Raw genomic sequence first — 27,930 nt, forward strand, 5'->3', positions numbered from 1 at the left:
GGACCGGGACCGGCAACGGGATCGCAACCCTCGTTGTTGCACCCGCACCTCGCTCAGCCAGTGAGCGGCCGGTCTGTATGTGGGATCCGAACCCTCGGCGGGAGGGCCGCTGAGCTTCCCAAGCCGCGCACTGTAGCAGTGCACCACCGGGCCGGCCCTAAACAAGTACTTTTAATTATGCTTCTTCCCTGTGAATTTAAAAGACACTCTGGGGCTGGCTGGTTAGCTCATTTGGTTAGAGCATGGTGCTATAACACCAAGGTCAAGTGTTCGGATCCCCACACTGGCCAGCCACCAAAAAAATAATGATAATGAATGAACAAATAAATAAATAAATAAATACAAGACACTCTTCCCTAAAAACAAAATACCCACTAGAAAGGGGACTACAAGGAGACGATAGCAATACCACTTCGGCAACTGAAAAGCAGAGGAAAATGTAATAACTGAGTAGATCCAAGAAAATTGAATCCTCACCTGGCAGTGGGCAAAGCTGAGAAACAGCCCAATTCACACCACTAAATCCTCAAAATGCTCAGGACCTGGCAGCACAGGAAACCTCTGACCTGGGAGTGAAGGCAGCTAGGCTAAAATAAGAATTGGGAGAAATCTGTGCCCCCACGAATGACTACCCAGATTCCCCTACATGGAGGTGGCAAGCTGACAAGTCCCTCCCCTCTGTGTGCTCAGAGCATTTGGTTAGATTTTTGGTCTTCCATTGTTAAATGTTAGAAAACTGGACTACCAGACAGCTGAGGAAAGCCTCTAACAGGAACAACAAAGACCAAAATGGACAGGGGGAGGGGGATTTAGAAAACAAAGGTGAGACACGAAGAAGAAAACTTAAAAAAACCCAACTATCGTTAATAGCTTCAGAGAGGTAACACATTGCAGCCATGAAACAAAGAAATAAAATAATCTGAAGTCAGAGATGTTGTTCTGTTTATCTTTTTAAATTCTGTACTATGAAAACTTATCACCTAGTCAAAGAAATAAAATATAAATACAATTATCAACAAAAAATAAATTCCCACTCCAAAGAAAAGTAACATTTTGGGAAATGGCAGCACGCCATTTAAAATAGGTAAAATACCTATTTTAACTTCAACGGTAGATGTGTCTTGAGAAAAACTGTATAGACAGATATTAGTTGCAATTATAAATTCAAAAAATAATTTGAGGTTTTTTTTTACGAGTCAACACATATTCACTGCAGAAGATTTAGACAATAGAAATAGGCAGGAAAAAATGTTTTAAGGTCACCAACACTCCCCCCACTGAAAAAAAAAATTACTGTTAACATTTGGTACATAACCATCCAGTCTTTTGTCTTTGAATATGTATAAATGAACAGTTTTAAAAACAAATATGGAATTGTACTTCCAAATGTGTATGTTTTAAATAACTATTTGCTTTTGGGGTGTCTTCCAAAGCAAAATGTAATCCTTTTTCCATATATTTAGTAGGCTCCACTAAAAGAAGGCAGTCCAACAGAGAATGGGTATACACAAGATATAGCCTAAGGAGATCCAATGGGGAAGAGAACCCCAAGAGTAAGCTGAAGGCAGGTGCCAGGATGACTGCTATATACCAGAACTAGAGGGCAACCTGTTCAGATTGGGGCAGGGTTAAAAACTTGTGCCTAAGGACAAGCAGGGCTTCTAATCACACCCCTCCTTTCCCCCAGAGTGAACAGGTGGGCATAAGGAAGGCCAACAGACCCACCACTTTAGCTCCACAATGAGGAGTATGGCTAGGACTGAGTGTTGGGTAATAAAGAACGGCTTCCCAGCAAGAGTGATTACACTACACCTGGTATCTCTCTTAAGCAATATTACGGCAAGAGCCTTCTGATCCAGGGTAACTGCAATGTAAAGAAAACACAAATCTGCTTGAATAAGAGGAATTCCTTATTTATGCATAGTGCAAAGAATATCTGTGGATATTCCATTTTAGTGGTTCCCATTGTCTACAGAGTAAAGCTCTGACCTCTCAGTCTAGCACCAAAGTCCCCTCCACCTGAACCTACCTTCCCAACCTCAGCTCTCTGTATTGCCCCACCAGGAATCTCTCCTCCAGCCAGATTCGTCTCACTGCAATGACTCAACCTATCTCACACCTTTCCTCTCTCTCTCCACATCCAATCTTTAGAGCCCCTGAGGAAAGGTGGGTCGCCTTTTCCTCCCACCTACTTAGTGTCTACCCACCCATCAGGTTCCCATTCACATTCCACCTCTTCAGTGAGGGATTTCCTAAGCACCTAACCCAAGCATTTGTCCTACACCTAATAGCAAGGAAGGCTTTACGTGCCTCCTAGAGCCTGACAGTCAGGAAATCTGTGCTGATTGGCTTATTCTGTAATGCCCCTTACCACCGCCACCCTTCTCCCCACCACCACATATACAGGAAGTACTTAATAGGCACTTAATTCATGTTTTCATTCAACATACTCCCTACTCCCCTGCCAGGTGGCAACAGGCAACCACTGATAATTACTGATTCTTGACTTTGAAGCCAACCTGAAATGGCTGACTTACCATGCAGGCCTGCTATGGCGGGGGGTGGGGGTGGGGAAGACCTTCTAAAATGACTCCCAAAGATGCCCCACCCTAGTACCTGGGACCTGTGGATCTGATAAGAAATTGTTCTCATGATTATGTTATGTTATATGGCATGGTTGACCTTAAAATAGGGAGATCATCTTGAATTGTGAAGTCCACTGTAATCACATAAACCTCTTAAAAAAGCAGAGTTTTTTTTTTTCTGTCTGGGGGCAGAAAGGAAGTCAGAGAAATTTGAGGCGTGAGGGGGATTCAGTGTGCTCTTGCTGGCCTGAGGATGGAGGGGACATAAGGAAAGGAAAGCAACCTCAAAGAACCAACAGATCTGACAGCCAGCTAAGAAATGAGGACCTCAATCCTACAACTGCCAGGAACCAAATTCAGCAAACAACCTGAATGAATTTGGAAGTGGATTCTTCCCCAGAATTTCCAAATAAGAGCCTCATCTTGCCATAACCTTGATTTTGGCCTTGTGAGTCCTAAGCAGAGATCCCAGATGAGCTACACTGGACTCCTGACCTACAAAACTGCGAGGTAATTAATGGGGGTTGTTTTAAGTTGGTATGATTTGTTATGCAGCAATAGCTGACTTGGAACGACTGCAGAGATGCTGCTTTGGTTGGGACACCCATTGCCCATTCATCTCTTTTTACTTGCATTAGTAAATTGCCACCATTTCTGCCACAGTTGATCCTGGCACACCCAGATACCTGGGAGGGTCATCACTGGGCATTGCCACCAGCCTACTGAGGGGTAGACCACTGAATTCTTGGGGAGTGATGCCCTTTCAAAGCTTTACACTCAGGTATAGGAGAGATAAGATAGATGTCAGTGTTGGCCGAGGACTTAGATTTTCTAGGGACTGGGAGAAAGATATACAAGGGCACTTCAAAAAGTTTGTGGAACATAGAATTAAAAGATAATATGAATCTTTCTATGAACTTTTTGAAAAGTACCCTCATAAGGAGTGAAGGAATCAAAGGTGCTCATCTGCACTAGTCAAGAAAGAGGACCTAAGAGAGGCTGATAGATTTGGAAAATGTAAGGACCCAGATGCTGGAGGACCAGGACAAAGAAGCACAGGAGGGTGTAGGTGATCATGTGGAAGGTGGAAAGATAGGAAAATGAAGTCAGAGAGTGAAAAAGGATTTGCAGGAAGGAACGTTTTCTAGGAAACACATGGAAGTCTAATATGCTCAATGATAGCTCTTTCAGGAATCCCACTCACTTGGCACGACAGGGCCCCCACTTAGGGCCTCACCTAAAACAATCCAAGTTCCCAGTGCTCACCTGAGTCCCCCTTCTTGTGTCCCACTGTTATTAACTCCAGGTCCTTTTCCTTTTCATCCCTCCCTCGGGCCCTCTCCCCTTTGCCAGCAACTCTAGCTGTGTGGGACTGTCACTTGTGGGGTGCCGGAGGAATATGAGGGAGGGGCACTAAGCACTGGAGCATGGGCGACATCTAGCCTGGCCCCCACCCTCTCCACCCCATCCTGGAAATGGAGCCTGAGACAAGGACTTGGTCCAGTAAAGTGATTCCATAGAGTGGGGCTGTGGGACTTGGGAGAGGGAAGCAGGGAGGAGGAAAAATGGATACAAGGGGATCCATTTAAAGATCACTGCTGTGGGCACTGGGGGCTCGATTCGGCTTCTGAGAGTCATACAGAATGCCCCCCACAATAGGCTGTGTGAAGAATGGGAGGCTGGCGCATTTATCTGCATCAGCGCTCATCTCCAGTAGCTGAGGGGCGCCCCCCAGAGGCATTAACTGCATTCTATCCCGTAATAACTTCGTATAGCATACATTATACGAAGTTATACGGGGACCCGGGCTCCCGGAAGGGGACGGCGCCCCGGCTGGGAGGAAGCGCGGCCCGGGAACTTTGCTCTCTCACGTCGGTGGGCGGTGGCGCTCGCGAAGCCGAGACGGCGCAGAGCGGGGACTCGCGTCGTGCCGAGCGGACAGCTTTACGGCAGCCGCCTAGCCCGAGGCAGCGGGGCATCGCGGGAAGTGTAGTCCGTCCTCGGTAAGGGGCTCTCGGAGCGACGATTGGCTCCCGAATGCGGGGTCCTGATTGGACGCCGAACAGCTCGCTGTGCTTTTCCACCGCCCTGCAGCGATGGTTACTAGGCAACGTCCCCAATGCGTTCCCGGGACCCTGCAGTAAAGGCAAAGCGCCCTGATAGAGCTGTGAAGTTCCGCTCCCTCGGATTCCTAGGGCCAATGTCAACCTTGAAGGTTCTAGGTTTGATTTAATCAAAGAGGGCAATACTTTTTCTTACGTTCGTTCAAAAAGCGCCATTGATTGCCTAGGTTTGGGGAATACACAATTAAGACAAAGCCCCTACCTTTAAGGAACTCATAATCTATTGGGGACACAGACTAGAAACAGATAATTACAAAATAAAGAGACAAGTGCAGCGAAAGAGGTAAGCACTGCTAAAGCACACTTTGTCACCTTAGAGTGAGGTGGCGAGAGGATTTCCTGGGGAAGTGATCCCTGAGCTGAATTAAAACGAGAGGTAGGAGTTAGCCAGGTAAAGGAGGTACCGTAGACTGAATTGTGTTTCCCTTTCCAATTCATATGTTGAAGCCCTGATGTGATGGTATTTGGAGAAAAGATCTTGGGCTGGTGATTAGGTTCAGATGAGGTCATGAGAGTAGGGCCCTTCTGATGGGATTTGTGTCCTTATACAAAGAGAAACCAGAGAGCTTGCTCTTTCTCCACCATGTGAGGAGAGTCAGAAGGTGGCTATTTGTAAGCCAGGAGAAGAACCCTCACCAGAACCCAACCATGCTGGCACCCTGATCCTGGATTTTCAGTCTCCAAAACTGTGAAAAAATAAATGTCTGTTGTTAAGCCTCCCAGCCTATGGTATTTTGTTATGGCAGTCAGGGCAGATTAAGACAGGAGGGGAGGGAAGGTGCTGCTATAAAGGTCAACTGGACATAAGAAACAGCATGAGCAAAGCCGGGAAAGAGAGAAAATGGTGTGTGGGTGGAGAGTGGGTAAGACAGGAAGCAATGAAGAATAATGCTGGAGAGATGCACAGGGTCAGGGTGTGGAAGGTGTTGTATGCTACCTTAAGGAGTTTGAAGTGAGGTTTTTTTTTTTGTTTTTTTTTTTAAAGATGACCGGTAAGGGGATCTTAACCCTTGACTTGGTGTTGTCAGCACCACGCTCAGCCAGTGAGCTAACCGGCCATCCCTATGTGGGATCCGAACCCGGGGCCTTGGTGTTATCAGCACCACACTCTCCCGAGTGAGCCACGGGCCGGCCCTGAAGTGAGTTTTAAGCTGGTGAATGGTGTGGGCAAATTGGCACTTTAGTTGGATCAGTCCTATTGCAGAGTAGAGGGTGAATTTAAGGGGGAAAGACTAGAAGAGAGAAGACTGTTTTAGTCTGTTCCTGCTGCCATAACAAAATACCTGAGACTGGGTAATTTATAAAGAACAGAAATTTATTTTCTCACAGTTCTGAAGGTTGGAAGTCCAAAATCAAGGCACCAGCAGATTTGGTGTCTAGTGAGGGCTGTTTCCAGCTTTCAAGATGGTTCCTTACATGGTGGAAGAAATTAACAGCTCCCTTGCACCTCTTTTATAAGGGCACTAATCCCATTCATGAGGGTGTATTTAATCCCTTCCTAAAGGTCCCACCTCTTAATATTATCACAATGGTGATTAGGTTTCAGTATGAATTTTGAGAGGCCAGGGCAGAATGCTATGATTTGAATATATGTGTCTTTCTGAAATTCATATGTTGGAAACTTAATCCCCAATGCAGTTGTATGAAGAGGTGGGGCCTTTAGGAGGTGATTAAGTTATGAGGGCTTTGCCTTCATGAATGCATCATTGTCCTTCTGCAAGGGCTGGAGGGAACTAGCTAGCTCTTTTGCCCTTTTTTCTTTTTTGCCATGTGAGGACAGAACAACAACATGCCATTTTGGAAGCAGAGACACAGAACCTGCCAGCACTTTGATCTTAGATTTCCTAGCCCTTAGAACTATGAGAAAATAAATTTCTATTATTTGTAAATTTACCAGCCTGGGGTATTTTGTTATAGCAGCATGAACAGACTGACAAAAATCAAACTCTATACATGTATACATACTCTCTTTTCTTTTCTCGTCTTCTTTAAGAGACATAAAATTATATGAAGTAACAATTATAATAATATATTGTTTAGTTTATAACATATATAGGTGGAATATGTATAATAATAGCACAAATAATGTACAGTAAAGTGCACAAGTCTTAAGTGTAGAACTCAATGTATTTTTACATGTGTACCATGTAGCCACCACCCACATCAGATAGAGACAACTTCTAGCACTCCAGAAAGCTCCCCTGTGGCTCTCACAATATGTATACACAGAAGTAAAACAATGGAAAGTAAGAAAGTGATTATTATAAAGGCCTCAATAAAATTAACTTTAGGAGAGAGAGAAACAGGTATTGTTGGGAAGGGCCACATGAAGGGCTTCTGGAGTAAGAAGTGTTTTTTTGCTAGAACTGGATGGTGGTTACCAAGATATTTGCTTTACAATTATTCACTAATTTGTATGCTTATGTTTTCTGCACTTTCATGTATGTCTGTTTTAAGTCACAATTCAAAGTTTTAAATAAAAGATAAAGCAAATATAGTTTACATATTTTAAATTTTATTAATATATGTTGCCTTATGATTATTAAATATTTTGAATATCACCCCTGGGTAGGTCCCAAGTAACCATTTTCCATTACATGACTCTGCTCTCCTGAATAGAACTAAACTTGGCAGGGTCAATAAGAATATCTTCTCTAGAAATGGGAGAGAGAGTCCATAGTTCCTTGTGGGCAGGACTGTAATGTTTGATCTATGTGCTCTGAGCAGACACCCTATGCTAGGTGCACTTAATGGTAGGGGAGTCTGCATTACTAAGAAAGAAGAATGAGACAGATGGAAGAAATGTGGAGGAGACAAAGTGAGAACTCTGTGGATTCCTAGTGGTCTTCCAATCTCCAGCTCCCAGGCTCAGCTATTCACTGTCTGTTTTAAGTCACAATTCAAAGTTTTAAATAAAAGATAAAGCAAATATAGTTTACATATTTTAAATTTTATTAATATATGTTGCCTTATGATTATTAAATATTTTGAATATCACCCCTGGGTAGGTCCCAAGTAACCATTTTCCATTACATGACTCTGCTCTCCTGAATAGAACTAAACTTGGCAGGGTCAATAAGAATATCTTCTCTAGAAATGGGAGAGAGAGTCCATAGTTCCTTGTGGGCAGGACTGTAATGTTTGATCTATGTGCTCTGAGCAGACACCCTATGCTAGGTGCACTTAATGGTAGGGGAGTCTGCATTACTAAGAAAGAAGAATGAGACAGATGGAAGAAAGGTGGAGGAGACAAAGTGAGAACTCTGTGGATTCCTAGTGGTCTTCCAATCTCCAGCTCCCAGGCTCAGCTATTCACTGCCTTGGAAAGCCGTATTTCTGCCCATGAGTTATCCCTGTATCTTTATAACAAATTCTCTTTTTTGGATTAAAAAATTGGAGGTGAGGTGGATGAGACAGATAGGGTAGATAATTCTTTTGACAAGTTTTTTCATGAAAGGTTTTCTTTTCTTGTAAAAAGATGACCAGTAAGGGGATCCTAACCCTTGACTTGGTGTTATCAGCACCACGCTCTCCCAAGTGAGCCACGGGCTGGCCCATCATGAAAGGTTTTCCATTTTCCCAAGAAAAATGGGGCAAGATCTAGAGGGAAATGTAGGCACAAGGCCAGCAGACTGAGATGTGAAACACAAGATCATATTTCTATGTTGATAGGAAGGAAACTGATGATTCAGCAGAGATGGGATGATGCAAGGACCCAAGTCCTTGAGAAGGCAAGAGCAGCTGGGACCAGAGTACAAAGGGTCCTTTCTAGGGGTAGAGACTTCTAGATTATGCCAGGAGGGAAGAAGGATAAGATGGGGTAGGTTTGTTTGTAGATTTACTGAGAGAATTCCCATCTGATGATGTCTCTCTGAGACAAGGTAAACGGTTGAAAGAAGAGAAGTTATACATAGTCATTTCATAGAATGGGTAATAGAGCTTACTGGGAAAACACAGCAAGATGGTCAAGTAGAACTAAGGGCCAATATGAGGTTTATGATCACAAATTTAAGGTAAAAATATCCTAGCTGCAAAATTATGTTCAGAAGCAGAACTTGGGCAGATATTCGGGTTCATCCAGAATTGGAGTATTGCCAGGTGCGGTGAATGAGGGGATAGAAAAGCAAGGGAATGAACAATATTTGCATTGGAATTATTATAATGATATAGAAGTGATTCGCAATTCCAGCTGTACTTTAGAATCACTTGCGGAACTTTTAAAAATCCTGATTTTAATAGGTCTAGGATGGGACCTGAGCATTGGTATTTTTTAAAAGCTCCTCGAGTGCTTCTAATATGCAGTTGGTGTTGAGAACCATTGTATAGACTGTGAATCTAAGTTGAGTCATGGGAGAGGATAGGAGGGAGCTAATGAAAAGTAAGTTTTTTAAAAGCTCCTCGAGTGCTTCTAATATGCAGTTGGTGTTGAGAACCATTGTATAGACCGTGAATCTAAGTTGAGTCATGGGAGAGGATAGGAGGGAGCTAATGAAAAGTAATTGGTGGGGTCAATGAATTTGAAATCACAAAAACAGTAATAAATTCTAGCAGTGGAGTACTAGGCATGAGTCCCTACTCCCCTGCCAGGTGGCAACAGGCAACCACTGATAATTACTGATTCTTGACTTTGAAGCCAACCTGAAATGGCTGACTTACCATGCAGGCCTGCTATGGCGGGGGGTGGGGGTGGGGAAGACCTTCTAAAATGACTCCCAAAGATGCCCCACCCTAGTACCTGGGACCTGTGGATCTGATAAGAAATTGTTCTCATGATTATGTTATGTTATATGGCATGGTTGACCTTAAAATAGGGAGATCATCTTGAATTGTGAAGTCCACTGTAATCACATAAACCTCTTAAAAAAGCAGAGTTTTTTTTTTTCTGTCTGGGGGCAGAAAGGAAGTCAGAGAAATTTGAGGCGTGAGGGGGATTCAGTGTGCTCTTGCTGGCCTGAGGATGGAGGGGACATAAGGAAAGGAAAGCAACCTCAAAGAACCAACAGATCTGACAGCCAGCTAAGAAATGAGGACCTCAATCCTACAACTGCCAGGAACCAAATTCAGCAAACAACCTGAATGAATTTGGAAGTGGATTCTTCCCCAGAATTTCCAAATAAGAGCCTCATCTTGCCATAACCTTGATTTTGGCCTTGTGAGTCCTAAGCAGAGATCCCAGATGAGCTACACTGGACTCCTGACCTACAAAACTGCGAGGTAATTAATGGGGGTTGTTTTAAGTTGGTATGATTTGTTATGCAGCAATAGCTGACTTGGAACGACTGCAGAGATGCTGCTTTGGTTGGGACACCCATTGCCCATTCATCTCTTTTTACTTGCATTAGTAAATTGCCACCATTTCTGCCACAGTTGATCCTGGCACACCCAGATACCTGGGAGGGTCATCACTGGGCATTGCCACCAGCCTACTGAGGGGTAGACCACTGAATTCTTGGGGAGTGATGCCCTTTCAAAGCTTTACACTCAGGTATAGGAGAGATAAGATAGATGTCAGTGTTGGCCGAGGACTTAGATTTTCTAGGGACTGGGAGAAAGATATACAAGGGCACTTCAAAAAGTTTGTGGAACATAGAATTAAAAGATAATATGAATCTTTCTATGAACTTTTTGAAAAGTACCCTCATAAGGAGTGAAGGAATCAAAGGTGCTCATCTGCACTAGTCAAGAAAGAGGACCTAAGAGAGGCTGATAGATTTGGAAAATGTAAGGACCCAGATGCTGGAGGACCAGGACAAAGAAGCACAGGAGGGTGTAGGTGATCATGTGGAAGGTGGAAAGATAGGAAAATGAAGTCAGAGAGTGAAAAAGGATTTGCAGGAAGGAACGTTTTCTAGGAAACACATGGAAGTCTAATATGCTCAATGATAGCTCTTTCAGGAATCCCACTCACTTGGCACGACAGGGCCCCCACTTAGGGCCTCACCTAAAACAATCCAAGTTCCCAGTGCTCACCTGAGTCCCCCTTCTTGTGTCCCACTGTTATTAACTCCAGGTCCTTTTCCTTTTCATCCCTCCCTCGGGCCCTCTCCCCTTTGCCAGCAACTCTAGCTGTGTGGGACTGTCACTTGTGGGGTGCCGGAGGAATATGAGGGAGGGGCACTAAGCACTGGAGCATGGGCGACATCTAGCCTGGCCCCCACCCTCTCCACCCCATCCTGGAAATGGAGCCTGAGACAAGGACTTGGTCCAGTAAAGTGATTCCATAGAGTGGGGCTGTGGGACTTGGGAGAGGGAAGCAGGGAGGAGGAAAAATGGATACAAGGGGATCCATTTAAAGATCACTGCTGTGGGCACTGGGGGCTCGATTCGGCTTCTGAGAGTCATACAGAATGCCCCCCACAATAGGCTGTGTGAAGAATGGGAGGCTGGCGCATTTATCTGCATCAGCGCTCATCTCCAGTAGCTGAGGGGCGCCCCCCAGAGGCATTAACTGCATTCTATCCCCGCACTTTTACTTCTGGCAGTACTTGTGCAAAAGCCACGTGGTTAGAGCACGGTGCTTATTATAACACATGGTTCAAGGTTCGGCCATCCACCAGACAAACAAACAAACAAAAAAAGTGCAATGAGATACCACTTCATACTCACTGAATGGCTATTTGAAAAAAGAAAAAAAAGATAAGCATTGGAAAGAATGTGGAGAAAACAGAACCCTCGTATATTGCTGGTGGGAATGTAAAATGGTGCAGCTGCTTTGGAAAACAGTTTGTCAGGTTCTTAATTAAACGCAACCCCCCCTTTTTTTATGACCCAGTAATTCCTGTCCTAGGTATAATATACCCAAGAGAAATGAAAGCATGTGTCCACACAAAGACTTGCACAAGAATGTTTGTAATAGATTTATTCAAAAGACAGGGGAAAAAATTGAAATAACCTGAATGTCCATCAGCTGGTAAATGGATCAAGGGTGGTATATCCATACAACGGACTGTTATCCAGCAGTAAAAGGGAACAAGCTACTGATACATGGTATAATATGGAAGAACCTCAACATCATCATGCTAATTGAAAGGAGCCAGACATTTATACACAATGTCCAGAAAAGGCAAATCTATTGAGATAGAAAGCAGTTTAGTGGTGCTTGGGGCTAGAAGTGGGAGTGATTGATTGCAAACGGGCATGAAATGATGAAAATGTTCTAAAACTGGATTGTGGTGATGTTTGTGCAACTTTACTTTTTATAAAAGTCACTGAAGTATAAACTTAAAATGGGCGAATTTCATAGCATGTAAATTGTACCTCAATCAAGCTGTTGTATAGAGGAGGAGAAGCTGACGTTACCCCGACCTTGCCTGGAACTTTCCGCCACAGCTGCAGCTAACATCACATTGGGTGGAGGGATACGCCTGGGACACTAGAGATGTCTAATAGAGAGGTCTTCAGACTTTACATTCAACCCTGTCCTGCTACAGATCAGGAAACTGAGGCTCGAGGCGGGAAGTGACTTGCCCAAGTTCGCCAGCGGCGGTGAATGCCGGACGCTCAGACCCACCCTTCCTCCCTTTTCCCACGGGGCCCCAAGATGGAGACTCTACACACGGACTTCCTACCAATGTCACTTTATTTAGGACACTCTAATGCCAGGGCACGGATCCCCAGTCGGGGCGGGTGGGGGAGCGTGGGAGGCGGCGGGCAGTGCGCTGAGCCCAGGGATCGCGAGAGGGACAGAAGCGGACCCCTCCTCCACGGAGCTTGTCAGCGCTTGGAGAAGTCGCCTCCTGTGGGACAAGTAAGGAGGAGACGGGCTAGCAGATGCAGCAGAGCTGGGAGGGGGGGCTGGAGGCAGCAGGGCAGCACGCGGGGCGGAAGTGGAAGAGCTGCCAGGAGGACGCCCAGGGCAAATGCCGGCTCTGCCACGGCGCTGCACCCAGGCGGCATCAGCGCGCTTCCACCTGCTTCCGCTGCACCCAGGCGGCATCAGCGCGCTTCCACCTGCTTCTCCCTCACGTGCCGCACACGGGACCTCAGGGTACCAGGTACTCCACAAGACCCGGGCACCCACCGGGCACTTCGCATGCACACTCTCACCCAGTCCTCCCAACGAGCCTGTGCAGCGGTATCAGCCCCGTTTAACAGATGAGGCTCAGCAAGGAAATGGATGAGCTGGGATTTGAACCGGGGTTGGCTTACTCCAAACACTCTCCCTCACGTGCCGCACACGGGACCTCAGGGTACCAGGTACTCCACAAGACCCGGGCACCCGCCGGGCACTTCGCATGCACACTCTCACCCAGTCCTCCCAACGAGCCTGTGCAGCGGTGTCAGCCCCGTTTAACAGATGAGGCTCGGCAAGGAAATGGATGAGCTGGGATTTGAACCGGGGTTGGCTTACTCCAAACACCCAAGCTTACGCAAGGGAAAGGGTCGGACGGGAAGAAAAGAAGAACGGAGCGAGGAACGACGTGTGTGTTCCTCAGGCCTGGCTCACAACGTCGGGTCCTCGCCCAGGCCCGCAGCCCGCCCCGGCCACGCCCCTCAGGAGCCCCGCCCCCGGCAAAGCCCCGCCCCCGGCAAGAACCAAGCCCCTCCGAGAGCCCCGCCCCCGACAAAGCCCCGCTCCATCTAGGAGCCCCTCCCTGGACAAGGCCCCGCCCCTCAAGGGACCCCGCCCAGACCCACCCTGGCAGGCGCTGCACTGGCAGCTGTGGATGACCGGCAGCACCACCGGCTCTGTGTGGCCACCCGGACAGCGCAGGTTCAGGATCCGCACGGGGCTGTCGGGGTCCAGGCGGTAGCTACAGCAGTCGCACTGGCTCTGCAGGTACGGCTCCTGGACGAGAGGGGGTGGCTGAACTGGGAGGGGCCAAACGGAGTTTCCCCCCTTCCTTTCGCCTTTCCCATCCAACGGGGGTGTGGCAGAGGGAGGGCCAGATCCCAACTCCTCGCCAAGCTGGGTACCCGGGCCGGGCCGGGGAGGGAAGTGTCAGCACCATGGCTGCATCCTGGTAGCAGGGGAAAGACACAGCTTCTACACCAACAGACTTGCAGTCTAGTTGGAGAGACAGACTAATAATATATGAAACTGCGAATAATGAAGCCCTAATTGCACAATTCTGCACCTACGTGCAAAGTGAGTTCCCACTCCAAAGCAGAGAATTTGATTTAATTTTATCTATAACTATATTTATAATTTTACTTTGAAATATATAGGCAATAATAGTTAATGCATTCATATAATACCAAGTTTTAAAACTACAAAAGGTTATTCAACGAAAAATATCTGCCTCCAATTTTCTATCCCACTTTCAGTTTCCCTCCCCAGAAAAAAATCTCTTTACTTTCTTTCCTCACTCTGTGTTTTTAAAATTCTAAATGTAATTTGAGAAAGCACTCCCAGGAGGTGCAGGGAGTGAAGATTGAGGGGCAGCATCTTTGGGGACCAGGTAGGAAAGCATCTTTGTCTGACAGGACTAAATAACCCAGGCGGCCGAGGCAGGAGGGAAGGATCAGAGTAGAGGGAAAATGAGACCTGGCTCCTGGGGCAGGAGCCGAGTGAGGCTCATTTTCCCAGGAGTCACAGCTCTCCAGGCTCAAGTTTAAGGGAGTCAGAGCCACTGAAAAGATCCTAATGAGCAGGGCTCAGCTTCTGGGTCCAGGCAGAGCAAGGCAGAGTGGAGCCACGTGCCAAGACTCAGAGTCAGCCTCGGGACCTGCTCGTATACCTTGCCAGGCAATGTCTGGGACGATCCTATTTATAAAAACTCTATCCCATCAGAGCTGTCAATTGTATGATGAGTTCTGATTTCAGAGTCTAACCCAGCCCCACCTTGCCCTTCTTTGTTGGTGTCCTGGCTTCTTTGCCTTAAGGGGCACATTGGGTTGAGGGGCATGCTCTGGGAGCAGCGTGCAGCCACAGCAGGAGAAGACCTCCTCATGAGGGGGCTGAGGCACCCAGCCAGGCTACTGGGCCAACCAGCAAGTGTAGACCACAACCTGGTGCAAAGCTCTGACCATCTGTATCCTCAATGCGACTGTTAGCTCTGTGAGCATCAGCCGTGTCCCTTGTGTCCTCTGGACTTTGTCCAGGTCCTACGCTTGCAGCCAGCCCTCTGGCACTGCTGGCTGACCTGACTCCCCTGGGTCTGGGGTCTGTACAGCAGCCCACTGGCTCACCTCAGGCATGACATTGGTGCTGGATGGGCAGTGCCCGCTGCAGTAGCTCACTTCTACATGGTCCAGGTAGCAGGGGCCCTTGGTGAGGTTGCGACGCTCAGTGAGGTGCCTGCAGGAGGCTGACTGCTCCTCTGTGGGGAGGAGCAGGTGAGCGTGGCAGGAGTGGGGGCAAGGAGGTGACTGAGGAGGATTATGGGGGGCGGCTGGGCAGAGCAGTCTGAGGGGAGCACGTTGGGGCGGGGATGGCCAGGCGCTATGTTGCAGCAGGGAGGGGTCTCCACTCCTGTAATCCCCACGGCGGCAGACCAAGAGAGGGCACATGCCAGACTGAAAAGGCCAGGTGTGGGGGTGGTTTGGGAGAAGGAGGGGCGGGGATGGCCAGGCGCTATGTTGCAGCAGGGAGGGGTCTCCACTCCTGTAATCCCCATGGCGGCAGACCAAGAGAGGGCACATGCCAGACTGAAAAGGCCAGGTGTGGGGGTGGTTTGGGAGAAGGGTCCAGACAAGGGAGAAGCATGGTAGGAGGCACCCCAGGTCTCCTCCATACCCAGAGTCTTCCAGCGGCAAGTGGGACAACAGTTCCCTGGCTCCTGCACCAGCACCTCGTCCTGTGGAGGGAGCGGTCCCTAATTGACTAAGCAGGCTGGCCCTGACACACGCGTCCAGCACTGCCTGCCCAGAGACCCTAAGACCAGCCTGGAGGAGCACCCAGGAAGGAGCCAGAGGAGCCACCCCGAGAGGGCAGCAGGGCTGCACTAGTACCTGAGCACAGGTGAGGAGGGGGCAGTGCTGGGTGCAGACACTCCTCCCACTGAGGCAGCGGCAGCTCTCACAGGCCTCCTGCCATTCAGATCCCGGCTGGAGAGAGAGGGATGAGCCGCCTCTTGGTCTCCCCTACTTGTAGACTTTTCTATAATAATATCCCGGATCCCCAAACCCAGCCTGGGAATACCTAGGGCAATGAACTTGGATTAGAGTCTCAGGAAGGAGATGGACTGTTGGAGCCAGAGCCAGGTGGTCCAACCCAGGGCCAGAGACCGTCTCAGTGATGGTCAAGCCCTACCCACTGCCACAGGGAGAGAGTGGGGGTGGGGGGTGGCAGTGGAGTTACAGACACCAATTCAGTAGATGGGGAGGCCTGGGGCCAGGAAGGGGTGGGTGGTAGCAGAGGGGGGTATGGTGTCTCACCAGGTGGGGTCGTCCACGGTGCCAGCACTCGCAGCGGTCTGCAGGCACGCAGGGGCCCGCCTGGCTGCGGAAGTGCCCTTGCTGGCACACGCAACCCGGGGCCTGTGCTGCGCTGCAGTTGCTCTGAGTCTCTGTGGTGTTCACCTCCCGGCATGTCCGCTCACAGGGCCCCAGCTCCCCGGGGACCACCTGCTGCCACATTTCTTCAGGGGGGCACTCTGCCAGGCAAGACCATCCAGCCCACCTCTCAGATCAGCCCTGGATCCAGCCTCCCTAGCTGGGCGCCCCTCGCATCCCACCTCCCCTTCTCATGTGCTGCCTCCTCGGTTCCAGCAGCTTCCTCTTGCTCTTCTCCACCCACCCAAACACTAGCTGGGCCAAGGCAAAGGTCTTGCCTCCTCCAGAAAGCCTTCCCTGACCAGTCCTGTTCACCCCAGCCTCTCCATTCTCAGCACTGATGTCACATCTTGTTGGTGCAGTCTGCTTGTCAGAGACCCGAGAGACCATCTCCTGTGTCTACCTGTTCCCACGGGTGGTCTGCCCTACCAGCCAGGCTGGGAGTGCTGGGGACTAGCCGTGCCTTGTGTTTCTGCATCCACAGAGCCTGGTGTGGCAGAGTGGGGCACACAATGGGTGGGCCCTTGGTCTGAATTGGATGGGGCAACACTGCATAGGGCAAACACTGCCAGGCCAGGCCCCTCATTTCCGCTGGCCCCTCTGGACCTCAGTTTTCCCATCAGCAGGGAAAGAGGCTTCCACTTCCTACATTGCTCACAGCCCAGGCTCAGTGTGCACACCACGTACTTGATGGACAACCCCCGAGAGGGTGGGCCATGCTGGGTGCCTAGAGAGCCCTGGGCGGGGGTCCCAGCTCAGGAGGGGCTTCCAGAAGGTGATAATTTGTCTAGAATGTGTGTCGGGCTCTTATCCCATCCTCAGGGCCAGCCCATCCCTGGCTTTGGAGGGCCAGCAAGACACAGACAGCCACATCTCACCTTGACAATCAGTGAGGGAGCAGCTGAAGGCCCCACCTTGGCAGACACTGGGAAGACAGGAACAAGCGCTCAGATGCCTTCCACGCCCCCTCCCCACCCCCATCCTCGGCAACCCCTTACTCCATCCCTGCTCCCCACCCCTGGCCCATGGGCTCTCACCAGCGGGTGCAGTTCTGGGTTAGCACACTCCCTGGGGGCAGCTCCCGGGCCTGCTCTTCGAGGGTCAGGGTGAGGCCCCAGGGCAGAGAGAGCTGGGTGCAGGGGCAGGCGGCAGGGGGCACGCACGTGTTGTTGTGCAGCAGCTGAGTTGGGCAGGCTCTGTCACACTTGTGCCACCGCCTCTCCCCTCCCCACCTGCCCGCTCCCCCACATGGGAGTCAGGGCACAACACTCCGTACCCACCTGCTCTCCGGGGCAGCCACAGCCAGGCTGGCAGGGCTCCCGCACACAGATGGTGCCAGGCTGCAGGTGCGAGCAGAAGCGTGGGCACAAGGTGGCACAGGCGCTGAGCACCTGGCCAGGGGGGCACTCTGTGGGGAACATAGATCATGAGGTGGGAGGGACCTGGAATCTGTGTCCCAGGAACGGGCTTCCTTGGACCCCCACTCCCCGGTCCCACCTGGCTTCCTTGGACCCCCACACAGCTGGGACAGGGCCTAGGCTCAGCAGCAGTGGAAGGGAGAGGGGCACCTCCCACCCAAGGCGCTCACCAGGGCAAGGCTGTAGGTTACATTCCCGCTGTTGCTCTGTGTCCTGGGCCTGGCATGGTGCCCCCCCAGGACCCTTTTCACAGCTCCGATGTCGCTCCATGGTGCCCCCACCACAGGGAACTGAGCAACTGCTCCAGGCTGACCAAGTCCCAAGAACTGGACACTCATGGAGTGGGCACACCAGGGACCCGTTGACACAGGTGCTATGGACAGGGGTGTGCAGAAAGGACCCAAGCCCCGAGTCAGTAATGCCCATAAACCCTGATCTGCAGACACCTCCTGCCCACAGCTCCCCTGGCCCTGGCTTGGCCATACCAGTTTTTGCAGTCCAGCTGCACCACCTGGGTTGGGGCCAGCTCCCAGGAAGCATTGGCACTGGGGAGGCCACAGCGGCAAGAGGAGATTGGCACGCAGCGCCCGTCCTGTACCAGTTGGCCAGGGGGACAGCGGCAGCCTGGGGGTGGGGTGGGGAGGACAAACAAGGTCCAGTGCTCAGGCAAGGCTCACACGATGGATCCCTCTGGCAACTAGATTGAGTCCAAAGCCTGGTCTTTGCGATATCTCCCACCACCCATGCACAGGAATGGGCCACTGGAGCTTGCCCTGTGTGTGGGCACCACCTGGTAACCCTTCCAGCCACCTGTGAGCATCTTCATGGACACGGCCGGTCTTGATTGAGCCTCACTCTATGCAGGACTCAGAGCTGGTTGCTGAAAGTGACCCAAGGATCCACTTTCCTGCCCTATAATTCATGGTCCAGCAGTCTGAACCTCCCCCCACCTCCCATCCCCACCCAAGGTCACACACTCTCTGGGAGCAGGAGGTGGTGAGAGAGGCCCAGCCTCCCCAGAACTCCCAGGTTGGGAGGTGAGTGGCCAGCTACCTGGGCGGCAGGGTCCCTGCAGACACTGCACGCGGTCCCAGAGGTCAGCGCAGCTGCGAGGGCACTGGTTGGCACAGTCTAGGGTGAACACTGTGTCCCGGGCCTCGCAGCTCTCCCCTGGGGACCAGAAGGTAGGAGTGTGTGCTGGGGGACACTGTTGGGCCCCCAGGAGGGCCCTTTCACTGCACACCTCTGGGCAGAGGCCACAACCTTCTCAGGTGCCATCCCCAGATGTTCCAGTCCGGCCCCTCCTCCAGGTGTTAGGATGGGAGTTACCTGGGCAGGACGCTAGGTTGCAGCTCTCAGTCTGAGCCCATGGCCCCTGGCAGCCTCCTCCAGGGGGACCCCCTGCCTGTCTCCAGCGCAGCCGGAATCCCCCACCGCAGGGCACCTGGCAGGGGCTCCAGGGCCCCCAAGGGCTCCACTGGCACGAGTCTGGGGAGGGTAATGTGGAAGTCAGCGCCCAGGCCCCTCCCTGCCTGCCTCCTGCCTCCACTCCAAGGCCTTGGGCTCCCCTATGTGCACTCTGGCATGCCTGAGGCCCGCTGTACTGCCTTCTGGTTCTTTCTAGCTGCTCTGGCCCTAGCCCAGCTTCAACCCAGCAGGCCCTAGAGGCAAGTAGGAGGCCCACTGACTACTGTGCCCTGGAGTGAACTCCATGGCCCAGCCGTACTGGCTAGGTCGCCCCCACCACACTCTAGGTCCCCCACTGCCCTGCTGGCCTCCACCCCTCCCCATTACCACGGCAGGTTCCAGGGTCGGGGCAGAGGCGTTGCTGGCTAAGGGGTGCGGTGCAGAGGTGAGGGTCTCCGGCCCACGGCCTCCCTGACTCAGGGTCCAGACAGAGGCGGTGGCGGTGCTGCTCCGAAACCAGCATGGGGCCCGAGGTTGAGGTGAGGCCGGCTGAGTCGTGGGGCCAGTGCCCCTCTAGGGCAGTCCTGGAGGCAGGGGCCAGGGTGCTGGGGGGCAGGCAGGGCCCACAGGGCGACCACTCGGACCAGCCGCTCAGAGGCAGAAGACCTACAAGGGCAGCATGTGGGTGCCCTTCCCAGTGCCCCTTGCCCTGACCCAGAGACCCCATGGACAGACAGGACGGCTCAGGTTTATGACCAGGAAGGGGTGGAAACAGGACAGGCTGAGGGACGTGCGGGGGCAGTCTGTCTTGGACTGTCCCAGTCTTAGCACTGAATGTTCTGCATCCCGGAAACCCCTCAGTCCCCAGCGAGTGGGGACAGTTGTCTCCCTAGGCCAGGGTTACCTTGACAGCCCTGGCTGGTGCACTGGAGCTCTCCACGCCGGCATTCACTGTGGAGGGAGGGGTCAGGGTGGGTTCTGGGAAGCAAGACCTGGCCTGGAGCCGGGGGCTCACATCGGGGTCACTGAGCTCTGGTGCATGTGGGGCATGATGAGGAGCTGCAAGGGCTGGCATCTTGGGGCCCACTGCCCAGAGGCTGGGCTGGGCCCGTGGAGCTTAACTTGGCCCTTTCTGCCTGGGTCAAGCTGCTCCTGGGGGAACCCCTGCCCCACTCCCTGGCCCCAGCCTCCGCCTCCCCTCGGCCATCACTCACCACTCCTTACAGCCCAGCTGCAGGCGGTCCCCTGGGGCCAGGGGCACCCTGGCTCCCTCTCCTGAGGTGTGCCAGCAGTTACACTGCTCTGGGGGGATGCAGCCCCCAGCCTGCTCCAGCAGCCCCTGTGTGGAAGGAGAGACAGGGACGGGGCTTTGTGGTCTGTGTCGCCCGAATGTTCAGCACCGTGGCCAGCCAGCAGCAGGTGCACACGCATGTTGCTGAGTGAATGGATGGGCAAATGAACACAGGCTGGGAAAAGGCACCAAGTACCAAGGGGTCTGGAGGAGGCGGGGGTCACCATGGGCATCATGGGGGGAGGAAGTGTGGGAGTGTGGACAGAGGACCCCCTTCTCCTTGGGAAGCTCCCCCAGCTCTCACCTTGGGGCAGTAGCAGCCAGGCTGGCAGGGCGGCAGGTCCTGGCAGAGCTGATGGCTCAGGTGTGTGGCACAGAGCCCAGAGCAGGGAGAGCCACAGGCCTGGAACTGGAAGGGAGGCGTGCAACTGTCCTCTGGGGGGCAAGGAGAAGGCAGGCTGCTGGGGAAACGGCCCAGAGACATGCTCTCCCCTGCAAGCCCAGAGCACATACTGCGTGGTCCCACTGAGGCCCCTTGGGGTCAGCCAGTGAGAATACAAGACTGCCCCCCTGCTGCAGGTCAGTACAGACCAGTGTCCACCATCTGGCACCCACTCAGCCCCTGTGGGTGCCCCCAGGGAAGGATTAAGATGGGTTGGGCCTTGGAGAGGCAGGAACCTGCATAGGGGCGGGGGCTGCAGAGGTTAGGGGTTGGCTCCAGGGACTGGCAGAGGGGGACAGAAGGGCGGAGATGGGCGGCAGCTGCAACAGGGGGTGGGCAAGGCATGCTGTCCCTGGGGCAGGGGCCACAGCTACAAGGGACAAAGCCATAATTGGGCCAGCAGCTGCAAAGTGTGAAAATCATGGTAAGGACTTGGGGGGAGTAGCTGGGATGAGAGAGTAGCTGGGGGAGGGAGTCACTGGGTGCCAAGGGCAGGCGGGCAACCACTCTGAGGTCCTGGGGCAATGGGTCTGCTCTGAGAGGAGCTGGGAGTCCCCGTGGGGACCCTGGAGGCTCTGCCCTGCTCAGCTCCCTGGCGTCTTGCTCCTGGGCCTCACCAGAGCAGTTGCGGAGGAGGCAAGGCCGGAAGTGGCCATCCAGACGCGTGCAGGGGGGGCCCTCTCCAGCGCCTCCGGGGGCTGGTCCCTGGTGTCGGTAGCGCTGCTGCACCAGCACCTGGCACGAGCAGCGTGTCCAGCTGCTCCAGCTGCTCCACACGCACTGCTCTAGGGATGGGGGAGGGCGTGTCAACAGGGGGCCTCTCTGGGCTCCCCCAGCTTCTCCCTTACCTGCCCTCCACTCTTGCCCCAGCCCTAGCCAGGACCCAGCACAGGAAGAACGAGAGGGAACCAGGAGTCCATAAAGGCCCCAGCTGGCTGGGTTCCCTCTCACCTGCCAAGGGGGGAGCACAAAGGCTCTGAAGGGAAGAGAAGGTGGGAGGAGAAAAGGAGAGAAGCAAAATGTTGGGGAATAGATCTAGATGTATTTGGGGGGGATAGTCTGGGGGTTGGGAAAATCTGCATTGTTCCCTGAATTTCCCAGGGTAAGAAAACAGGGGAGGGGCTTCATTCCCACACACACTCACCTGGGCAGGGCCCTGGGTAGCAGGCCTGGGTGTCCAGGTGGAGGAAAGTGCCATTGCAGGTGAGGTCTGCCTGGGCCAGCAGGCAGGGGCAGGACCCAGAGCGGGAAGCCAGACCTGGGCCGCAGCTGTGGGAACAGGGCCCCCACGGGCCCCAGGAGCAGGCCTCCAGCAGCCCTAGGCACGGCTGCAGCTCACAGCGCTGGGTCTGGGTGTTGGGGCCCTGGCAGGGTGGCTCCCCATGGCGAGGGGCTGGGGCCAGGCAGGCCCGGGTGCGGACCTGGTTTCCACCTCCACAGGAGACAGGGCAGTCAGACCAGGGGGACCAGACCGTCCAGGCCCCGGGCACTGTGGGAGGACACAGCTGAGCTTAGAGGAGTTGGAGGGAGCAAGGGCCCAAAGCACCAGCTCAGGTCCTTCATGGCACAGAGCATGGCAGTTGGGTGGAAGGAAATATGGGACACAGAGTAGATGGAAGGCAAGGCATATGGCAAGTAGGGTGGGCTGAGGTGAGGATCAGGATGAATCCCAGACCTGCACACTCGATGTCTTCGCAGATCACGCCCTCTGGGGTGCAGGAGCTGGGGGAAGAGCCCAGACTCAGTGACCCATCTCTCCAGCGGACAGTCTGGGTCACCCTTCCTGGCCCTGCACTTACCACTGCTGGCACTCTCCCTGTAGCCAGCTGTCCCCCAGGGTGCGGGGGCGGGTGCCCTGCAGGCACAGGGGTGGGCACGGGGACTGAGGGCAGGGCTGGCTCTGGGACTGCTCTTCCCGACACTCTGGGGCCCACGAGCCCGATGTGGAGGACCTGGGTGGAGCCAGAGCAGAGGATGTGAGAGGTGTCCCGGCCCTTCATCGCTCCTCTGCCTCCTAGTGAGACGTGCCAATGGCAAACCCCAGGTGGGCACGTGGGGCCCACGAGCCCGATGTGGAGGACCTGGGTGGAGCCAGAGCAGAGGATGTGAGAGGTGCCCCGGCCCTTCATCGCTCCTCTGCCTCCTAGTGAGACGTGCCAATGGCAAACCCCAGGTGGGCACGGGGGGGTGGCTAAGGGAAGACCAAGGCTCAGGTTGGTGCAAAGTCACCAGTGAGGGCAGGACCAGGATCTCTATGTCAGAAGGAGATGGTGCCAGGCAGGCAGAGGGAGGCCCGGGGTGGGAGAGGGACACGTAGTCTCGCCCAGCCACATACCGGAAGCGGCTCTGCTGCCCTCCGGGGCCACACGAGTGGCTGCAGGGACTCCAGGCAGACCAGCGGCTCCAGGCGCAGTGCGTGGGGGGTGGGCAGGGCTGCGCTGTGCAGGAGAGCTGCCCGTCCTGGCAGGAGCAGTTGTTGCAGGCGTCCTGGTGCTGGCTCCCTGGGGCCCAACTGTGGCCCCGGGCATCTGTGCACTCACAGTGCCCAACTGGCACGCAGCTGCCGTCCTGCTCCAGGGACCCTGTGGGGAGGGGGCCCTCATGGGCTGGCGCTGGCATCTGTGGGCTCCACCCACCTTCCCACTGAGCTGCCCTGACAGGAATGAAAGGCCGGAGGCACCTACCCTTGGAGCAGCGGCAGCCACGCTGGCAGGCCTGGCCATCCTGACACACGACTCCCTCCTGGAGGTCTGTGCAGCGGCGAGGGCAGCGGTTGGCACAGCTGACCACCTCCATGCCCGCTGGGCAGCCCTCCTCTGAGCAGACGAGAGGCCCAGAGTCAAGGGGACCTGAACCCCAGGGATCAGAAACCCTCCCCCTGCCCCATCAAGGACCCCCTTACCTCCATGAAGCATGGGACCCATCCTTTCCCCCATGTTGGTGCCCATGGAAACACAGGGGACTTGGGGAGACACTGAGTTGGGTCATTCTCAGTAGACAGTGAGTTCCTGTCAGCTACCTGTGAGTTCTCAGCACCTAGCCTGGTTCCCAATTGATGCTGAGCTGGACTGAATTTGTGCATCTCAAAAGCCAATATTCTCACCTAGAGCCTCCTTTGTGTTCCTCCAGAGGGGGTGGGAGTATCCAGGTGGGTGGGGGTTTCCTAACAGAGGCGGTGGTCCTAGAGGAGCCAAGGTCCTGGGGCTGGAGAGCTTGGAGGAGCACTTGGAGGAGGACCTAGGGGAGCGGGGGAGCACTATGGCCCCTCTGGCTCAGGCACACTCCTGACTGTGACTCTCAAATCCTCCAAATCTTGACAGGGCTGGGTGGCTCTTCAGGAACTGGAGGGTGGGGAAAGGAGCTCTACCCTGGGGTGGGGGTGGGGGGGATTCCCGCAGCTCAGCCCTGGGCCTCGGCACAGGTGAGACACACACGGGGAATCCTCGTGCAATGTCCGATCCAGCCGTCTATCCCTACCGGGTCTCAGTTTTCCTCGTGGTGCTGTGGGGATGAAGTTAGAGGGGTGGGGAGAGCTCTGCAGAGCAAAGCCCAGGAGGAAGGGGAGGATCTGTCCCCATTACTGTACCACAGGGCTCGGGATTGCAGAGCCGGGTGTGGTGCCTCTCCCCAAGACAGGGGGCACCCCCGTTCTTGGGTGGGGGGCTCGAGCAGCTGCGACTCCTCAGGGATCGGCCCCCCCCACAGCTCCGGTCACACCAAGACCAGGGGCTCCAGCGTGACCAGCCCCCGGGCACTGTATGGGAAAGAGAACGGCTGCGTGAGTGGTGGGCTGAGGCAGGGGGGCCTCTCCCACAGGTCCCACAGCCCAGGCCGGGATCTGGTGTGAGAGATGGCAGTGCCACACAGGCAGGCATACTGCTGCCAGGGGCTTCCCAGGGTAGGGCAGACCCTGGGGCACGCCCTGGTCCTCCCAGCCCACCTCACCTGGGCAAGCGCGCAGGCTGCAGAAGCGGCGCTCCTGGTAAGCAGTGAGAATGTCGGGGCACCAGTGCCCCCCGGGCCCTGGGGGATGGTACGCCCGCAGGCGGCGCTGCTGGCCCACCCCGCAGCTGCGGGAGCACGGTTCCCATGGGGCCCAGGCCGTCCAGGAGCAGTTCCTAGCCCCGCAGCCAGGGCTAGGGCACAGGGACAGCTCTGCAAGACAAAGCGGAGCTGCCACCAGCCCGGCTGCATGGAATCCGCCCCAGCCTCTCCTCTCTGCTGCTAGCTCAGGCGCAGACCTCCCACCTGGGCCGGCTGTGACTTCACCCAGATCTTTGAGCTCCTGTTCTGGATCTAATGCTGTTGCCTGGCTTTGGCAACTGGGCCTCAGTGTCCCCCTTTCTCACAGGAGACAGTAATCCCAGACTCACAGGGCTGCTGAGGGATTTGGCTGGGGCTTTAGGGGAGTGTTAAGCACACATATGAGCAAGACCAAGGGATTTGCTGGAAGTTGGCAGAGAGCACCCAGCGCCTGGAGTTAGACACTGATTTGAGATCAGACATCAGCATTAAAAAGTAATCACTGTTTGAGGGGGTGTCAGATGTTGGGATTTGGGGACTGGACACCAGCCGGGGTTCGGAGTTGAGGACGTGGGCGGGGTCAGAGGTGGTTGAGGCTGGAAGGTGCACCTGTACACGAGGGCAGGTTGCAGGGGCGCTCCTGCCAGGGGTCCCCCACGGTGCAGTTAGCCAGGCAGAGGCGGGTGCGGCTGCGCCACGCAGGGTGAGAGAGGTCTGTGCAGCTGTGGGAGCAGGGGGACCACGGGGACCATGGGCCCCAGCCACCTGCAGGGAGGGAGGAAAGGAAGGGCGCCTGCTGCTGAGCGAGCCCTGGGCTCCGGCCTCTCATGGAAGCAGGACTGGGGAGAGAGAAGGCCCTGGGCTTGCTTGCTCTGCCCAAAGGAAGGCCACGTGGGAGAGGTACAGGGAGTCTGGGGCTACCTGGAAGGCTTGTCACTGGCTCCACCGTGGACCTTTCAGCCCCTGTGGCAAAGAAAACCCTGCTCAGAAATGTTTCTGAGCCCACAGTGCAGTGGGACCACATCCATGGCTGGTGGCCAGCGCTCCGAGCCTGTCACTGTGTGGTCCAGCCTTCACTCCAGGACCCAAGCACAGCACTTTGTCGTGGGATCAAGGCCTTTGTTTAAGTTCCTGCTGTCTGGCAGTCCTTCCCTTCCAGTGCTTGCTGAAGTTCTCAAAACCCTCCACATACTGCCTCCTCCAGGTAGCCCTCCTAGACTGCTCCTCTAGGAGAATTCGTTCCGCACCCCCACCCCCACCCTGCCCCTGCATTTTCCACAGCTCATGCTTTCTGCAGAGCTCACCACAGGCCAAGATGGGTTATCTGAGCCTCTGAATACCAAGGTCAGGGGCCTTCCCCTCCCCTGTACACACAGTTTGGAGCATTTGGCAAGAGCTCTAGAAATGGTGGCTGAATGTACCTGAATAGAAGAAAAGTCTAGGGATAGAAGGTGAGAGGAAGAAAGCTCTAGAGAGAGCAAAAGGGACAGACAGACTGGAAAGGACAAAGGGCAGGCTAAAGCAGATTTGGCTGCCCAGTGCCTTTCTAACCTGAGCCCTGCCCACCACCTTCCTGCTTGCCTTACCAGGACAGTCTGGGCTGGGGCAGTACTCAAGGTCCTGGTGGGGCCCGTGGCAGCCCTGGCCAGTGGGAGCTGGCGTGGGGTGCACACACTGGCGGCTGCGGGTGCGGGTGCCCAGTCCACCACAGGAGCGGGAACATGCGCTCCATGGGCCCCAGGGGCCAAAGCCGCTACGGGCCTTGGAGCAGTCCTCCATGGAGCAAGACAGCTTCCCATGTGCACAGGAGCTGGGGAGAGGGCACGGAGGTGAGGAGCAGAGCAGGACGAACTGGGAGAAGGGTGTGGGCAAGGGTCCTGAGCCCCAAAAAGTGAGAAGATGGAGCCAGGTTAGCCCACGGCAGGTGGTGGGCAGAGGGCAGAACCAGGCTCCCTGTCCTCTCACCCTCTAACCCCTTCCCTCCATCCCTTCCCAGCCCATCCCCACACTTGTCGACCCCCTCACCAGTTGCTGCAGCCTGTACGTAGCATCTGGCCTGAGGCTAGTTCATCTCCAGGCCCAAAGAGCTGACCGCCCTCTCCCAGGAAAGGTGGGTGCTCCCCCGGGTCAGTGCTCGCGGCTGCCAGCTCCTCCAGCAGTGAGGCCGTCAGTGCACAGGGGCACTCCTGGAGGGGGGCGGGCAGAGGAGACAGTGCCATGGCACAGGCCAGCCACCAACTGGAGCCCCTGTACACCCTCTAGGGACACTTGGGGGAGGGAAGCAATAGGGGTGGGGAGGACAGTGTAAGGACCCAGAGAAGGGCTCTGGGCCCAGGAGAGCACTTCTGGGAGCACGTCAGGGGGTGAAGGCACCAGGAGAGGTGTGTGGTCCATGGGCTTTCCTGCACAGAGCACTTAGCAGGACGTAAGCAGGGGTCAAAAGAGACCCTTATAGGACAGGCTTTGTTGGGGGCAGGAAGAGCCTCAGCCAAGAAGAGGGACATCCAAGCTTGAGTCCAGCTCTGCCGCTCACTGTCTGTGTGACCTTGGTGTGTCCCTTCCCCTCTCTGGGGCTCAGTGTCATCATCTCTAAGTTGAGGTGGGAACAGGTGACTGCTTGGGTCCCTTCTGGCCATGGTATTCTGGGACTGTGGCTGGAGAGAGGTCTCGGGGATGCTGGCTTCAGGATTAGGAAAGGAATCCCCAGTGCCTGGGGGCTCAGCCCAGCAGAATCGGCACCTACCTGCATCCAGACCCACAGCAGGAGACAGAGGGATCTGGAGCCAGGTAGAGTGGAGGTGAGGGGCATGACAGGGAAAAGAGGCAGTGGAGACCCCCGTCCCCTGTGGTGGACAACAAGGGAGGTGAGGCTGGGTCAGTGGGGCATGGGGTGGGGCCCACGTGGACCTGGCAGAGCCAGGTGTCGAAGGGCCAGAGGGCACACACCGCACCAAAAGGTCAGGGGCTGCGCTGGAACCCTGTGGGTGGCTCTGAGCCGCAGGTGGGTGCACTGGGAGGCTGCGTGGCCTCGCCTTCCACTGTGGGTGCCCTAACTCTGCCTGCCCTGACGCTGCAGCCAAGGCTCGGTCAGCTGCCAGCCCGCGCGCTGCTCAGGGTCACAGGAGGAAGGGGCCACGGGGTCTGCAGGGGTGATGAGCTGACAGGTGGGGGGGTGGGCAGGGCCCTGGGCTCCTAGCTGGCTGGG

At 54.4% G+C, this 27,930-nt stretch overlaps 2 protein-coding genes across 2 annotated transcripts in view; both read right to left on the bottom strand.

Moving 5' to 3' along the window:
• Positions 1-4,564, bottom strand: part of ZNF862 (zinc finger protein 862) — a 24,975-nt gene extending 20,411 nt beyond the window's left edge. Inside the window, exon 1 of the mRNA XM_008584884.1 lies at positions 4,373-4,564. Coding sequence (XP_008583106.1) covers positions 4,373-4,564 — 192 coding nt within the window. The remainder of the gene's footprint in view (positions 1-4,372) is intronic.
• Positions 4,565-12,269: 7,705 nt separating this feature from the next.
• Positions 12,270-27,930, bottom strand: part of SSPO (SCO-spondin) — a gene marked incomplete at its 5' end in the record, with an annotated part of 51,014 nt that continues 35,353 nt past the window's right edge. The window contains 29 exons of the mRNA XM_008584885.1: positions 12,270-12,444; positions 13,346-13,496; positions 14,840-14,970; positions 15,387-15,447; positions 15,602-15,697; positions 16,028-16,245; positions 17,023-17,069; positions 17,182-17,324; positions 17,425-17,552; positions 17,733-17,935; positions 18,048-18,186; positions 18,616-18,732; positions 18,892-19,050; positions 19,357-19,635; positions 19,874-19,920; positions 20,184-20,308; positions 20,565-20,695; positions 21,320-21,487; positions 21,847-22,191; positions 22,378-22,424; positions 22,502-22,654; positions 23,038-23,284; positions 23,387-23,518; positions 24,289-24,456; positions 24,648-24,857; positions 25,335-25,490; positions 25,647-25,688; positions 26,312-26,535; positions 26,751-26,911. Of these exons, the coding sequence (XP_008583107.1) occupies positions 12,422-12,444; positions 13,346-13,496; positions 14,840-14,970; positions 15,387-15,447; positions 15,602-15,697; positions 16,028-16,245; positions 17,023-17,069; positions 17,182-17,324; positions 17,425-17,552; positions 17,733-17,935; positions 18,048-18,186; positions 18,616-18,732; positions 18,892-19,050; positions 19,357-19,635; positions 19,874-19,920; positions 20,184-20,308; positions 20,565-20,695; positions 21,320-21,487; positions 21,847-22,191; positions 22,378-22,424; positions 22,502-22,654; positions 23,038-23,284; positions 23,387-23,518; positions 24,289-24,456; positions 24,648-24,857; positions 25,335-25,490; positions 25,647-25,688; positions 26,312-26,535; positions 26,751-26,911 (4,251 nt within the window). The remainder of the gene's footprint in view (positions 12,445-13,345; positions 13,497-14,839; positions 14,971-15,386; positions 15,448-15,601; positions 15,698-16,027; positions 16,246-17,022; positions 17,070-17,181; positions 17,325-17,424; positions 17,553-17,732; positions 17,936-18,047; positions 18,187-18,615; positions 18,733-18,891; positions 19,051-19,356; positions 19,636-19,873; positions 19,921-20,183; positions 20,309-20,564; positions 20,696-21,319; positions 21,488-21,846; positions 22,192-22,377; positions 22,425-22,501; positions 22,655-23,037; positions 23,285-23,386; positions 23,519-24,288; positions 24,457-24,647; positions 24,858-25,334; positions 25,491-25,646; positions 25,689-26,311; positions 26,536-26,750; positions 26,912-27,930) is intronic.

The sequence above is a fragment of the Galeopterus variegatus genome, unplaced genomic scaffold (assembly GCF_000696425.1).
Source record: "Galeopterus variegatus unplaced genomic scaffold, G_variegatus-3.0.2 Scaffold3398, whole genome shotgun sequence".
NCBI lineage: Eukaryota > Metazoa > Chordata > Mammalia > Dermoptera > Cynocephalidae > Galeopterus > Galeopterus variegatus.